This window comes from Cryptomeria japonica, chromosome 11, assembly GCF_030272615.1.
Source record: "Cryptomeria japonica chromosome 11, Sugi_1.0, whole genome shotgun sequence".
Lineage (NCBI taxonomy): Eukaryota > Viridiplantae > Streptophyta > Pinopsida > Cupressales > Cupressaceae > Cryptomeria > Cryptomeria japonica.
Window position 1 is genome coordinate 382,223,335 of NC_081415.1, and position 13,942 is coordinate 382,237,276.

General features: G+C 36.3%; 1 protein-coding gene across 4 annotated transcripts; it reads left to right on the forward strand.

Moving 5' to 3' along the window:
* The first annotated feature begins 9,073 nt into the window (after positions 1–9,073).
* On the forward strand, positions 9,074–12,766 carry LOC131071628 (boron transporter 1). Of its 4 annotated transcripts, none has more exons than XM_058007559.2 (7): positions 9,074–9,484; positions 9,851–10,209; positions 10,875–11,039; positions 11,368–11,450; positions 11,884–12,076; positions 12,258–12,396; positions 12,545–12,766. In XM_058007559.2, exons 3-7 carry the CDS (start codon positions 10,936–10,938, stop codon positions 12,578–12,580), a joined length of 555 nt encoding a protein of 184 aa, XP_057863542.1. In that variant the 5' UTR covers positions 9,074–9,484; positions 9,851–10,209; positions 10,875–10,935; the 3' UTR covers positions 12,581–12,766. The 4 variants fall into 4 exon arrangements, with proteins under 4 accessions (XP_057863542.1, XP_057863541.1, XP_057863539.1 ...); XM_058007558.2 differs by having other exon boundaries at positions 9,851–9,931; XM_058007556.2 differs by having other exon boundaries at positions 9,851–11,039.
* The last annotated feature ends 1,176 nt before the right edge of the window (positions 12,767–13,942 follow it).

A 13,942-nucleotide genomic window follows, 5' to 3' on the forward strand; every position in this document is an offset into this window, starting at 1 on the left:
GATATGACAATGTAAAGCAGTGACATGGCATGAGGGACATGTCAAGAGGTGTTTGAAAAATATGTTTTGCATTTCATGTCCTTATGTCAGATCAAGATCAAGGGACAAAAAGAGTGTATGGATAGTGATAAGATATGGATAGGATAAGCAAGACCAAGAATGGATAAAGGACATGGACTGAAGGTCGGGATAGGATAAGGGATAGTGGCAGAAAGTTGCAATAAAGTAGGGAATATGGATGAAAGGTTATAATAAGCAAATGGATAAATGGCCAAAAGCTATGATAGACTAAAAGCTGCAAACAAGATGCGTGATGCTCATGATGATTGTCAGCCTTGTCAAGATCAAAAGTGGAAAGGGAAACTGGACATGAGGGACAATAGGATATGAAGGGTAATGACAAGGGTTCGATAGGATAATGGAACAATGAAGGACAAAAGGATATGAAGGAGTATGACATGGGTTTGATAGGATAATGGAACAATTAAGGACAAAAGGATATGATAGGAGGAAACCTGCCCCCAAGTGTGGTGTGCAAGAAGTTCATAAATTACGCATGATGCCTGTTTGCCAGGTTTTCATCACGGTACTTGCCCAAGGCGCCTGTTTGCCAGGTTTTCACCAGTGGACGAATTATTTTTCTTTATTTTTTTTCACTTTTCTTTTTTTCTTTCACTTTTTCACTTTTTTTTTTGTATTTTGACTTTTTCAGAAGAAGATGGACACATGATAGGGAATGGAAGAAGGACTCAAGCATCTTTTTGTTTGGATAGTAGCCTTAAAAAAAATAGACCATGACCTTTAAAAGTATGCTCAAAGACGTTGGTAGGATAAAGACATGGAAAATGAGATGACACTAAGGCAAGGATTTATGCAAAGGATTGGATGGAAGGATGGAAAATATGCATTGGATAATGGATAGGGTATTGGAAGAATTGGGCTTGAGTGGATGGAAATGGAGGCAAGATCGACATTGGCACACACCTTGAGGGGTGATGGACTGATGGAGGAAAAGTGTATCTCAGATTGTGAGATTTGGATGGAGGAATAGGTTGGGATTTTGGGACATAAGGGCCCAAAATGGATGAAGAAGGTGATGGAGGAATAGACTTGGAAGGTTTGGATGGCGGAATAGCAATTTTGGATGCCAAGTTGGATGTTTCCTTTTGTGCTTCAAGGAGCCGCTTAGGAACCCACATGGTTTTTGATTTTTCATGCTTTTGTGGTTCCTTGGAGTGCATTGCTTGCACAAGGGATTTAGGAACCCATATATATTTTGACTTTGCTTTATTTTTCTCAGTGGGCCTTTGTGGCCTTTTGGATTTTGCTTTTTCTTTATAGATCATATTGTTCTTTGTTTTGACATGTCGATTAGATTGGACATGTTGATCCTTGAATACATGTGGATTGCTAGACTTATGACTTTTATACTTGGCATCCAAGTTGCTCGGAAGAGGGAATGAATGTCGGTGTGGATGGGAATGATATGGAGGCCTATGGGATTGATGGAAGGTTCTCCAAGATGTGTGCCTTTGCTGATGTTGTATAGGAGATGGAGGGATATAGGGACCTAGAGTGGATGGAAGCGATGATGGGGAAGGTGGACATTTGGATTTTGACTTTGAAGGGATACCAACGCCTTGAGTGTGAGCTCTGTAGCCATGAACATTAGTATACTCTTTGATATGGAAGGGTTCTTGCTTGTGAAGATCTACTCCTTTGCCTTTATCAATATCTTGACTTGTAGGATACTCTCCTTGGGAAGAAGATGCGAGTCCATTATGCGGTGGATGTGATATGAGAGAAATAATGAGATTTTGAAGTGGATCGGATTGCACCAAAGTGGAAGAACCCATTGTTAATGTCAGGGGTTCATGAACATCTTGCACTGCCACGTTAGAATCATGAGGGGGATTAGGATCATGAGGGGGACTAGGATCATGAGGGGGACTAGGATTGTGTAGTAGACATGGTTCAATGATAGGCTCTTCAAGAGATGGAATGGAAGAAATAATGGGATCCTCAAAAGAAATCTGATCTTGAAGTGGATATGGAGGATTAAGACATGGAGATGGAGGAACAAGTGGATCTTGTGGAGGATCTGAAGGAATAATTTGATCTTGACAAGGAGGAAGATCATTGGAATCCTCTTTAAAGGTGCTTTGCTCTGGACTTTCAATGGGATCGTCAGAAAGGATGGAAGGGATATCTTGATCTTTCTTAGAAAGTGGAATGTCAATGGGATTTGAAAGGGCACTGTGTTCATGAAATGGAATGGGATCATTTGGGATTGGATGGACTAGGATATCTTGATCTTGCTTGGGGAATGGAATGTCAATAGGACTTTGGATAGGATGGACAAGAATAGGGGAATCATCGTGAGTGTCTGGGGAAATGGGATCTTGGTCAACAATTGGATGGGGTGATAAGGTTTCAGGATCTTGATCTTGATTTGCTTTAGGACTCATTTCTTCATGCTCTAAATTATTCTCTTGACATGGAGTTGGACTTTGAATATGCATGGGGGATTTTGGCAAGGGATTAATGCTTTGGCATGAAGGGGATGCACTTTGAACATTTGCGATGGATTCTGGCAAGGAATTAATGCTTGAACATGAGGAAGAGGGACTTCGAATGGGGTCCTCTAAAATAGGTAATGGCAATAAAGTGCATGGTGGCATTGGGTCTTGTATTTCTGAAACATGACAAGGATATATGTCACGAGTTGGATTATCTTGGCAATCAATTATGGATAGCTCTTGGATAATTGCATCCTTGGGTGTATTGTTTGATGAGGACAATATGGAAGGTTCTTGTGAAACTTCTAAAGGTGTAGGGATAGATGCCACTAGAGAATCAATTTGTTTGTGAGGGGATGAGGCATTGCTAGACATAAGTGTATTATCTTTATCTTCCTCAAAAGACTCACTTAGTCGTTTCCTTAAGAGCATTGCAATAAGGCCACCCTTCTTTTTAGGTTTTGACATGATTGGACTTGGAATTTGAACTTGTTTTTGATTTGATGTCATGTTTTGATATTGGACTTGATGTTGATCAGATTGGTTTGACATGTTTGAAACTTGGGTTGGTGTGTGTTGCAACCTTTGTTTTTGAATGTTTTGTGGCAGTTGTTGACATTGATATGTTGATTGAACTTGAACTTGTTTTTGATTTGATGTCATTTTTTGATATTGAACTAGATGTTGATCATTTTGGTTTGACATGTTCAAAATTCGGCTTGGTGCATGTTGCAAGTTTTGTTTTTGAATTGGTGATTGTGGTTGTTGACATTGATATTCCACCATTGGTTGAACCATTTGTTGACATTGTATAGTTGGTTGGACATATTGTTGAAATTGAACCATTGGTTGTGTTGGTTGCATATGTTGAACAATTGGTTGTGTCATTGGTTGTGATGGTTGAAAATATGATTGATAGTAAACACCTTCTTGTTCTTGTTGTGGAGGCACATAATGTTGAAATTGATGTTGTCTCCTTTCTTGTAATTGTTTCATCATCTCTATTTGGGAGAGGAGAGCTGGTATGTCTGATCGTTCAAGAAGAGATCTTACATTAATTGGCTCAAAATTTTGACCTGGAAATTTTCGAAACATTTTGGACATTTGAGATCTTATCTTCTCACTGTTTATCACTTTTTGCTCCAATATCTCCTTTTCTTGAGCTAGTTTCTCCTCTAGTTTTTGTATTTGGACATTTAAATCATCATGATAAGTTTGACCGATATTGCCTTGTTGTTGGGTTGGATATAATTGTGATTGCATTGTCGGTTGATATGTCAAACTTTGTTGCATCATTGGTGCTTGGAACCTTGTTTCAATAGACATGTCACTATGCAAATGCAATATTTTTGGAATTTTTCAAGGATAATGTATGATATGCAACTAAATGCAAACTAAATAGATGAAGATGCAATCTATGTTTTTGGTGTTTTTGAAGATTTTGACAAACTTTTGAATGCAAATCTAAGAGAGACCCTTAGAATATTGAAATGACATCTAGACCTCAAAGGACAAAAGGACTTAATTGACAAAAGGACAAATTGACAATGTCTCACCTATATGCTTGGATACTAAGCTAGGTTTGACGAAATGATATTGATGACAAAAGGACAAAAGTTTGATAATGTCTAGACTTCCCAACAATGACTTAGGGTTTATCAAAGATTTGGATTACTCAAGTATGACAAGACCTAGGTTTGACACTATATGCGAAAGGATAATTAATATGCAAATGATCTTAATATGATATGACAATGACTTAGGCTTAATGAAGAGACTTGGGATATGACAATGTCAACCTAAGATGAAACCTAAGGTTTAATTATGAAATGATATTACTCTTATGCAAGAGGACATATGCAAATGGATGACTTTTATTGATATGCAAAAGAAGTATGACTTAGGTGACTCCTAACTTTGATACTTGATAATGACTTTGCAAAATGCAACCTAGGATGAACCTAAATGTAAGTGACATGCATGTTGAGACAAGTTTTTGAGCAATGTTGGATAACCATGGTTTAGGAGTATGATCTTTGAATCTTGTTGAACGTTTGTTGGATGAATGTCTCTTGTGTTTAATCTTGTTTGGAATCAATTTGTTTTGCTTTTTGAAATAGGATATCATTCAACTTTTGACAATCAAAGAATACAAGGTGTTACAACTTAGACTCAAGACAATCATGCTCATTTCCACATTCCTTAGGGTAGGCAAAGACATTAGGTACTTGAGAGGTAGACTCATTATGGGATTCAAGGAGAATACATAGATGCTTGACCCCACGGGCTCCCCTCCACGGCACTCACTTCTCAGGGCAGCCAAGCATCAGTCCCCATGGAATCTCCCCATGGCGAACTTAGTATCTCTTCCAAGTATCCGAATTTTTCCTTCTCAAGCAACTAGAAGGGTTTTTGGCCTCTAAAAACAAGGTGTTTAGTAAGGATTTCTGTTAAGCATTACTCCTTGATGTCATGCAAGCATGATTGAGACATTAAGCCCATCAAGATACCAAACAAATGTAGTCGCGCAAGCACGATTTAGACCAAGAGGCCCTACTTAGATGTTGATATGAGAAAGAGTTCAAGGGTCATCACTTCCCAAGTAACTGCAATTCCCACGTAACACTTCCTTCAAAGCTTTCGCTTATCGGGTATTTTTTTATAGTGAGTTAGAATGCCAAGGAATTCTAGCCGTACTCACTTTGGGTCGTCCCCTTCTCACGATTATCACTTGCTTGCTAAAGCAAAGTGGTCGGGAAGGCAGACCCTCTAAAGGAGACACTCAATCAACAACACAAGCATGGTATCGAAGATCTGGATTTCTGATCACCCTAAGAAGGATGAGAGCATACTCTCCTACTCCAATGTCATACTTAACAATCAAAGCAAACAAATGTTCATTCCCACCTACTTATAAATCACTAAGTGCCTAATTAAAAATCTCAAACACACAATTTGGTTGGTTCTCCAAGGCAACCTGCAAAACACATGTCAGAAGTTTGATTTGTTGTCTTTGACTATCGAATCTGCATAACACATGTTAGTAGTTTGATTTGTAGTCTTTGTCATGCGTATGCCAAGATCCTGCACAAATAATTAGTACCAAAATCCAAAGCATAGATGATCTGATTTATCAAAATTATCAAAAAAAAATTAAGAATTTCAGTCCACTTTGAGAAGGCATAACTTTCTCATCCTAGCTCCGAATTACAAACCGTTTGATGCGTTGGAAAGGTATTCAAATAATCTAGAACCAAATTTCGGAAACATCAATGATGTCTCGTCATGTTTACGGGCACAACATTTGTCCAAAAATGCACTGAAGACCCTCAAAATTGCAATTTACTAAAACATAGAAAATTTTTCAAGTAAAACTGCATTTTTTACCTCTGTTCTGGACTTTACACAGGCGCAAAAGTCATGACACAGGCGCAAGATGTCTGACACAAGCGCAGAATGTCTTGACACAGGCGCAAGACTCTTCAACACAGGCGCAAGATGCTTCACACAGGCGCATAAGTGTCCAGAATGCACTGCACGGCCCTGTTTTTGAGTTTTTGACCTGCAAATCAGCTTAGAAGCACTCCAAAACACAGTAAGATGGTTAGAAGGTTAGTATTTCACGTCGGGTTCACCATTTAATGTAGCGTAGAAATTAGGAATCATCAAAACATAAGTAAATCAATCAAAATACAAAACATGATAACATAATCAAAGGAATACTCATGAAATGAACCTAATCACAATGCACATTCAATGAAGGTATGAAAATGAAGCATTCAAAAGAAAACATTATGCAAACCAGATTCAAGATTGAATACTCCTTCCATGCGGCTCCATTGTTGTTCTTTCCTCTTCAATAGTTTTGTGGATCTCACCTACAAGTGCTCTCACAATTGAAAGCAAAAAGCTCAAGAGTACTAGAACTAAAATTTGATAGTTTGACAGCAATTCGGATTTCAAGAAGTAATTGAAGGGGATGATTGAAGAAAAATTATCCAATTTATAGAGAAATTGGAGAAATCACAAAATTGGCATGATGCAATTCAAATGGAAATTGCAAATCAATATGACAAATTATGACAAATTATGCACTTTCCATGCACAATTTGATTGATTGACAATTTGATGACAAATTATGACACATTCTATGTCAAAATTGATTGATTATCAATTATGACAATTTCATGACAAATTGACATGCCATTCCCATGGAATTAGGAGATGAAATAGGAGGGAAAAAGAATTAGAAATTTGAAAATTAGGAAATTGAAATTGATGAAAAATAGGATTTAGGAATTAGTGAATTAATTAATAATTTTTCATTTATTAATCAATTCACAAAGAAGAATAATTAGCCAATTAAATAAAGATTTAATTGTAATAAGAAGACTTAGGATTAACAAGTAATTTAGTAATCCTAGAGGAAGAAATGGCGAATTAGGTTAAATGACTAAATCATAAAACCCTAGAAGACGAATTAGAAATGCGAAAATGACAATTAGGTCTTGATTAAAGATAATTAATGTCATGACTTGATTTTGATAAATGACCAATGCGATAAATGATTTGATTGAGAAATACGCCAATTGACATGATTTGATCCAAATTGACACAATTGAGACAGATAATGATTGATAGCAAAATTGATTGCAAAATGACAAAATTGACAAAATAGATTGCAAGATGACAAGATTAGACATGACCACGATCAATGACAAATTGATCGTAAAACGACAAGATTGAAGGATTGATGATAAATCGACAAGATTGATAAGAGGACAACGATCGATGACAAATTGATCGTAAGATTGACAGGATCAATAAGAGGACAAAACCCTAATTAGGATTGACGATGTCCAAAATGATGAGATTGATGATAAGATTGATAAGATTGATAGGGGGACAAAACCCTAATTAGGATTGACGATGTCCAAAATGATGACAAATGAACATGCTCATTGATGCAATAAGATAAAATCGATCAAAATCATGACTGGATAATGTTGTTGACAAGACCAAATTTGAGGACGAGATGATTGAATAATGTAGAAGAATGACTCGATGTTCGCAAATGATAAAGACCAAGTGCGTGACATAGGAGAAATGTTAATGCGACGCAAAAACCTAAAATGAGGCAATGCGCAAATGTTAAAGTATGACCTCGCAAGCGTTGACCATTTTTGGGTGTCTACAGCCTCATTTAACAAATATCAATAGAATTGTTTTAAAATGAAATAAACACAACAAAAAATAGAGGACACAAATTTCTCACCGTGAATACTCGTGCATGATTGTTGGTATTACACAAATCCCTAAACTATTTTTCCATCATGCTCTAAAATTTACATTAAAATTTATAATCCAGTTTAAATCGTGGAACAAAAGTATTGAAAGAAAGAAAGGGTGAGTGTAGGAGAAGATATGTATTTGGTGGTCTTAAGGGCTCCAAATATTTAATATCCTAAAAACTATTTTGTTATGCTACTATGTATGATGGATTTATTTGTAATCAATAAATGTAGATGTTTACTTATGAAAGAGAGTGTGGTTTCTAAGTTTTCCAATTGAGACCCCTCAAAAATAAGGTTATATTGAGTTTTGAGTGAGGTGACCATTATAGATATAGTAAGGATTATAGGATATAAAAATGCTTTTGAAAAGTAACAATGTAGAATATGTAACCCACTTTAAACAATGGAACAAAAACATTGTTAATTTTGTCTTAAAATTCCCCCCAATCCAAAAACTATTATTTAAAAAACAGGACGGACCACTACTAATTTTCTATTATGCTCTAAAACTTAGATTAAATTTTTTAATCCAATTTAAATATTGCAAACTTTCTTCAAAATCTTAAACTGTGCACAATCAAAATTAAGTAGCAAAACATTGCTAATTTTCCACAATGCACTATATTCGATGGCCCAAAAATATTGCTACTGCCTCCATAACCTAATTCAAACAGAAGGGCAACATTGTTAATGTTGTTCAGAAAGCCCTAAGATTGTCATAGGAGCCCACAAAGTGAACCATGGGAAATAAGAGAACAAATAAATGCTAATAAGTGATTGCAACGAATATTTCCAAAAATGAAGTAAATAAGCTAGAGGGAAATATGATTTTGGATGAGATAACGTAGGGCACTGGGTCTTTCAAAGATGGAAAATCTCCTTACAACTAAACTAAAACATAAAATCCACGTGAACAGTTGGGCACCAAAATTTGAATTCCATGATTAAAAAACTTAAACATTATATGAATGAATGAATTCACTACTCATAAAATATGATTGAATATAATGCGATGCATAGCTAGATTGTAACTTTCAAACCGTTTGAAAAATTGAGCACCAAAATTTAAAAATTCAATGACAAAAACAAAAACGGAATAAAGAAGCAGCAACATTGAGATTGAAGGAGCAACACTGAGATTGAACAACAAGCTCTTCTCGCAGCAACCACAACTCTCTTCACTATGTGATTCAACCAAAACTTCCACCTCCAGATTATTTCTCTCGACCTTTCGGCTCTCTCTCGTTGGATGCAACTATTTTGGCAAAATGATCATTGAGTCAAGGCATTTCAAATTTTTGGACACATGTTTAGGCGGGCATATCAAATTGTAGCCGTACCCGTAACCGTGAGAGCGGCTGGCAAATGCTAAATGCGTGCAAATACTTTCCGTCAACCGCAAAACAACAACATGCCTCCACATCAGCCAGATGTGGGTTCGAGAATGTGTCTCATGGCATCATGAGAGGGCATGCGATTTTAGAGCCACATCATGTCATGGCATGCCATTTTGGAGCCAGAATAGCTACAGCCCTCGCAGTCTTCTTAACCAAGGCGATGGAATAATGTTTAGTGACAGTAACAGATTGTTAAACCTTACGATATCTGAAATAGAACACCGGAAACCGCCGTTCCAGTATCCAAAATCGCCATTTGCCAGCTCTTACTAAGGTAAGTAGACTTCATTTTTTCTTGTTTGATAAATGGCTGATAGAACTAGTTTTTGCAGTGAGAAATCTGAGAAGCCTGACTGAGATTATCCTTTGTAAAAGCAATTATTTCATTTTTTTTCTGCAGTAAAAATACACATAACTATTCAAGCAATTGTCATGCATATTTAAACATCGGTCTATAGGAATGCCAACTCGAGCTCATCCCTTTCGACAAATAACTGCCTTTTTAGCATTTACAAATGATGTTTATATAAAGCACCAGCAAGCTGATCAAAGTTTGGTTAAATTCGAAAGCTGTTCATTGGTTATGCTAGGCTTAAAACGCTGATTACTTGTCTGCCACTCGAATCGAAATGATTGACAGGCAATGTGGATCTCGGAAGAAGAAAAAGAGAGGATAACGGCCAGACATTTTATTATTTGACTGCCGAGTATTCCCAGCATTGTAAAATTTTTCCTCTTGAAGCCTTTTAAAGTTATAGTACTTGCATATTTTGGCGAGAGAACGTCCGCATTGCTTCCATTATTGCCGAAAGTGTTGATCTGATTGTCTCTATGATTTCTGAAATTTTCGTGTGAGCCAACCATTTCTATTCGTCTGTATCCTATTGGGGGGAGGCGGAGGGGGGACTAAATCAAATGCACAATCCTATTTCATGAGAAATTGTGTTTGCTTAGCGTTTTGAATGAAATCTTTAAACATCAAGTGAATTTGTATTCAAGGTATAACGTACACAGTTTGTTTTCCCCAAATGCTCCAATCACAAATTCATCGCTATTTATCTGAAACTTTTAGCTAGCGTTGGCATATATCTTTTAACAATCAATATGTAAACTGCGAGAGTAGGATTCTCAAGTCTGTCTAAAACGGAATTGAGATTCAAAACATTCTGCTACTGATAGCTTCTCCTAAACTTTTAATTTATGGCTTCGAATGCATTGATTCCCTCTTTTACAAGTCAATAAATCTAATTTTTTATTAGACTATATTCCTTATCATTCTCACATGCTGATATGGAGTTCAAATAGGCGAATTTTCAACTTTGTGGATGGCGGTTGTACAGATCTCATCCCTTCGATCTCAGCGTCAAATAGCCCAAATTGCAGTTCTTTTCTTCAAGCTGTGCAATTTACAGCCTTGCTCAAGCGTTTTGTCTGCCCAGCTTGTGTTTTATTTGGGTTTTAAGCAAACGCCATGAGATTTATGTGAACAAAATTCTAATGGTAGCCTGAATTTACTTCTGCCATGAGAGTTTCTGAAGTTCCAGAGTTTTAAATAGTTGACTTCCATTCGCCTTTTTCGCCAATTTTGGCTTCTCCTACCCGTTTCACTTCCATATACTTTTTTATGCGAAATTTTACCCTCTCCTCCCTTGTTAATATTTCAGTTGCTTATATTGGAAAAGAAAATCGAGAGCTCCTTTCCAAACTTTACACATTCCATTCGTCATGGAGGATACTTTCGTACCTTTCCAAGGAATCAAGAATGATCTGAAGGGACGGCTTCTATGTTACAAACAAGACTGGACCGGTGGCTTCAGTGCAGGAATTCGGTAATTTACTCTCTTTGACTTGCACTTATTTGTAGATAAGGAAACTCCTATTGGTTGAGGTTGATTTGCCTGGCATTTTGTCCTGTTGATTGTTAATCGGTTTAGCAACTGAAAATATATTTAAAAGCTTTTGATTTGTTATGAAAATTAGTTGTTGGTATTTGATTCCTTCTCTACATATGGTAATTTCTGTAGCATGTGTAAACATCAAGAACTACAGAAATACACTTTTAAGCTTTCATATTATAGGATGTCCAAAACTAATAAACATTTATACAAAGATTAATTTTTATCGTTATGTCAAAGTGACACGATGAATGTGCTCCAGGATCCTTGCTCCCACAACCTACATATTCTTTGCTTCTGCACTTCCAGTAATTTCATTTGGTGAACAACTGGACAGAAATACAAGTAAGTTGGAGTGTTTACACTTTCTGTTGCTTGCCTTTTCTCATTGGTTGCTTGCCTTTTCTCATGATCTCAACTCAGCATCTTGGAAAGTGTTAAACTTTAAGTTGTATGTTTTCTGGCCAGTAATGACTCTAGTATGATTTTTATTATCCTCAAAAAGAAAGAAAGATATAGAAAGAAACTTAGGAATCTTTTAAAAATTTAAAATGAAAGAAACATGAATTTATTTGGAATGATATGGTACTTCAATAAACAATTTATAAATCACTCTAGCGACTAGTGCTTAAAACTTAGAAAAACATATGTAATAGAATTGGTGCATATTTGAAAGGAAAGTTGGGAAAAAGGGCAAAGCTAATGCCCTTTTTGATCTTTTGTCAACGCTTTATGAATTAAGTGGAAATTAAAATCATTACTTAGATTGTGTTTGCAGATGGCTTATTGACAGCAGTTCAGACATTGTCATCTACTGCAATATGTGGCATCATACATTCTATCATTGGAGGTCAGCCTTTGTTGATTCTGGGAGTGGCTGAACCAACTGTGCTCATGTATACATTCATGTATGACTTTGCCAAAGACAGAGAAGATTTAGGCCCGAAGTTGTTTTTGGCTTGGACAGGGTGGTACGTACTTCAAATCTTTGTCCAAAGAATGTTAATTAAAGCTGGCAACAACATACCTGTCTTGTTTACAAATGATGTATTTATGGAACCTAAACTGGTTATTGCATCTTAACTGGGCTTTGTACGAGGAGGCATGTATTTGAGTTAAAAGGTCACAAGCATTTTGCTCTTTTATATACAGGGTATGTGTATGGACTTCCTTCTTGTTATTCTTGCTTGCCATTTTGGGTGCATGCTCGATTATCAACAGGTTTACCAGGGTAGCTGGAGAACTATTTGGGCTGCTCATTGCTATGTTGTTCATGCAGCAGGCTATTCGGGTATGAGTCATAGAATGGAATTTTTTTCTTGTACCATTCATTAAGGATTTAGTAGAGGATAACAGTAATGAGTTGGTGCAATTAATTTGATAGATTTAGGTTGCACGGTAATAATTTCTCTTTATATAACAATTGATGTTTCCTGCAGAGGAGAATCCCATCGTCACCAAGAAAGCTTGGGTAGAGGGATGAGGGACATCTTCTAGGGTGTGTGCATGTGTAACTGTACATATATATGTAGTTGGACCAACATATCCAATATATAGTGCAGAATATTGACTTTATCACTTGCACGAGATGCATGGTGGCCAATGTGGTTTAAACCTCAATTGTCAGGCCAGGATTGATTCCGGACAGAATTGTGTACTACTATTGTTTAAAAAACGGATTTACATTCTTATTTTATAGGCAGTAAAGGAACAATTTAACTACTAAAAGCAGTTAAGAAAATAATACTTCTTGAACTGAAAACAAAACAGAAAATGTGTTAACCTAGAAGATTAACAGGTTAACATGAATATTTACTTTCCCCCTATTGATCTCAAGGGGTTGTAGTTAAACTGAGCATTTCTTGGAATTTTCTAAAACTTCCCTCTTCCAAGCAATTTGGTAAGAACATCTGTTGGCTGATCTGCAGTGGGATAATATTTGAGTTGAACATTATCATCTTTACATGGTGTCAAATTAAATGATACTTTGTGTTGATGTGTTTAATTTGATCATGAAAGACTCGATTTCTGGCTATTTTGATTGTAGATTGACTGCCAACAAGAAGAGGTCTTGATGAAACCTAGTGTTCCTGCAAACCTTCAAGAATTCTTTTAAGCTTTAATATTCCTCCAATTGCCTTAGAAGCTGCCATTTATTCTGTTTCTGCAGAGGACAGAGTTGGCATTGACTGCTTCTTCGATTTCCAAGAAATGATTGCTCACCCTAGATGCATTAGGATGCCTGAAATAAATTTTCTATCTTCTTAGTCACCTGCATATACAGAATCTGAATATTCAATCAGTGTGAAATTTATTGTCTTTGAGTATTTGACCCCATACTTTTGAGCACTTTTTAGATAATGAAGAACTATTTTTGCTGCTTACAAATGATTTTCTCTAGGTTGTTTCATGAACCTAGAGAGAACTCCAAGAACAAAAAAATGTCTGGTTGTTGCATAAATCAAACTTCCAACAAGCTGTTGATATTTGTTGCATCAACCTATCCTGCAGAGTCATTTGATGTTAGTTTCAAACTTTGCTCCATAGGAGTACTACGTGGTTTGCAGTCGGACTTAAATTTTTTTTAGAAGTTCACTAATATATTTTTGTTGGATGATGAAGATATGCTTGGTTTTTTGAATCACCTCAATACCCAAACAGTAATGAGGAAGTCCCAAGTCATTCATTTCAAACCCTTGCTTCAATTTTTCTTTTATGTTTGTAATGTATTTTTCATTGTTGCCCGTTAGAAATAGATTATCCACATAAACAACTAGATATACAATTATGCTATCAACCTTTTGACAAAAAGAGTTGCATCATCATTTTCAAAGTGC

What these genes read in the sequence shown, in the direction of transcription:
- LOC131071628 (XM_058007556.2), top strand. Translation starts at nt 10,936, where the DNA reads ATGGAGGATACTTTCGTACCTTTCCAAGGAATCAAGAATGATCTGAAG. An exon ending in GGCTTCAGTGCAGGAATTCG is followed by an intron (nt 11,040 to 11,367) that starts GTAATTTACTCT and finishes AATGTGCTCCAG; the next exon opens with GATCCTTGCTCCCACAACCT. An exon ending in TCATGCAGCAGGCTATTCGG is followed by an intron (nt 12,397 to 12,544) that starts GTATGAGTCATA and finishes TGTTTCCTGCAG; the next exon opens with AGGAGAATCCCATCGTCACC.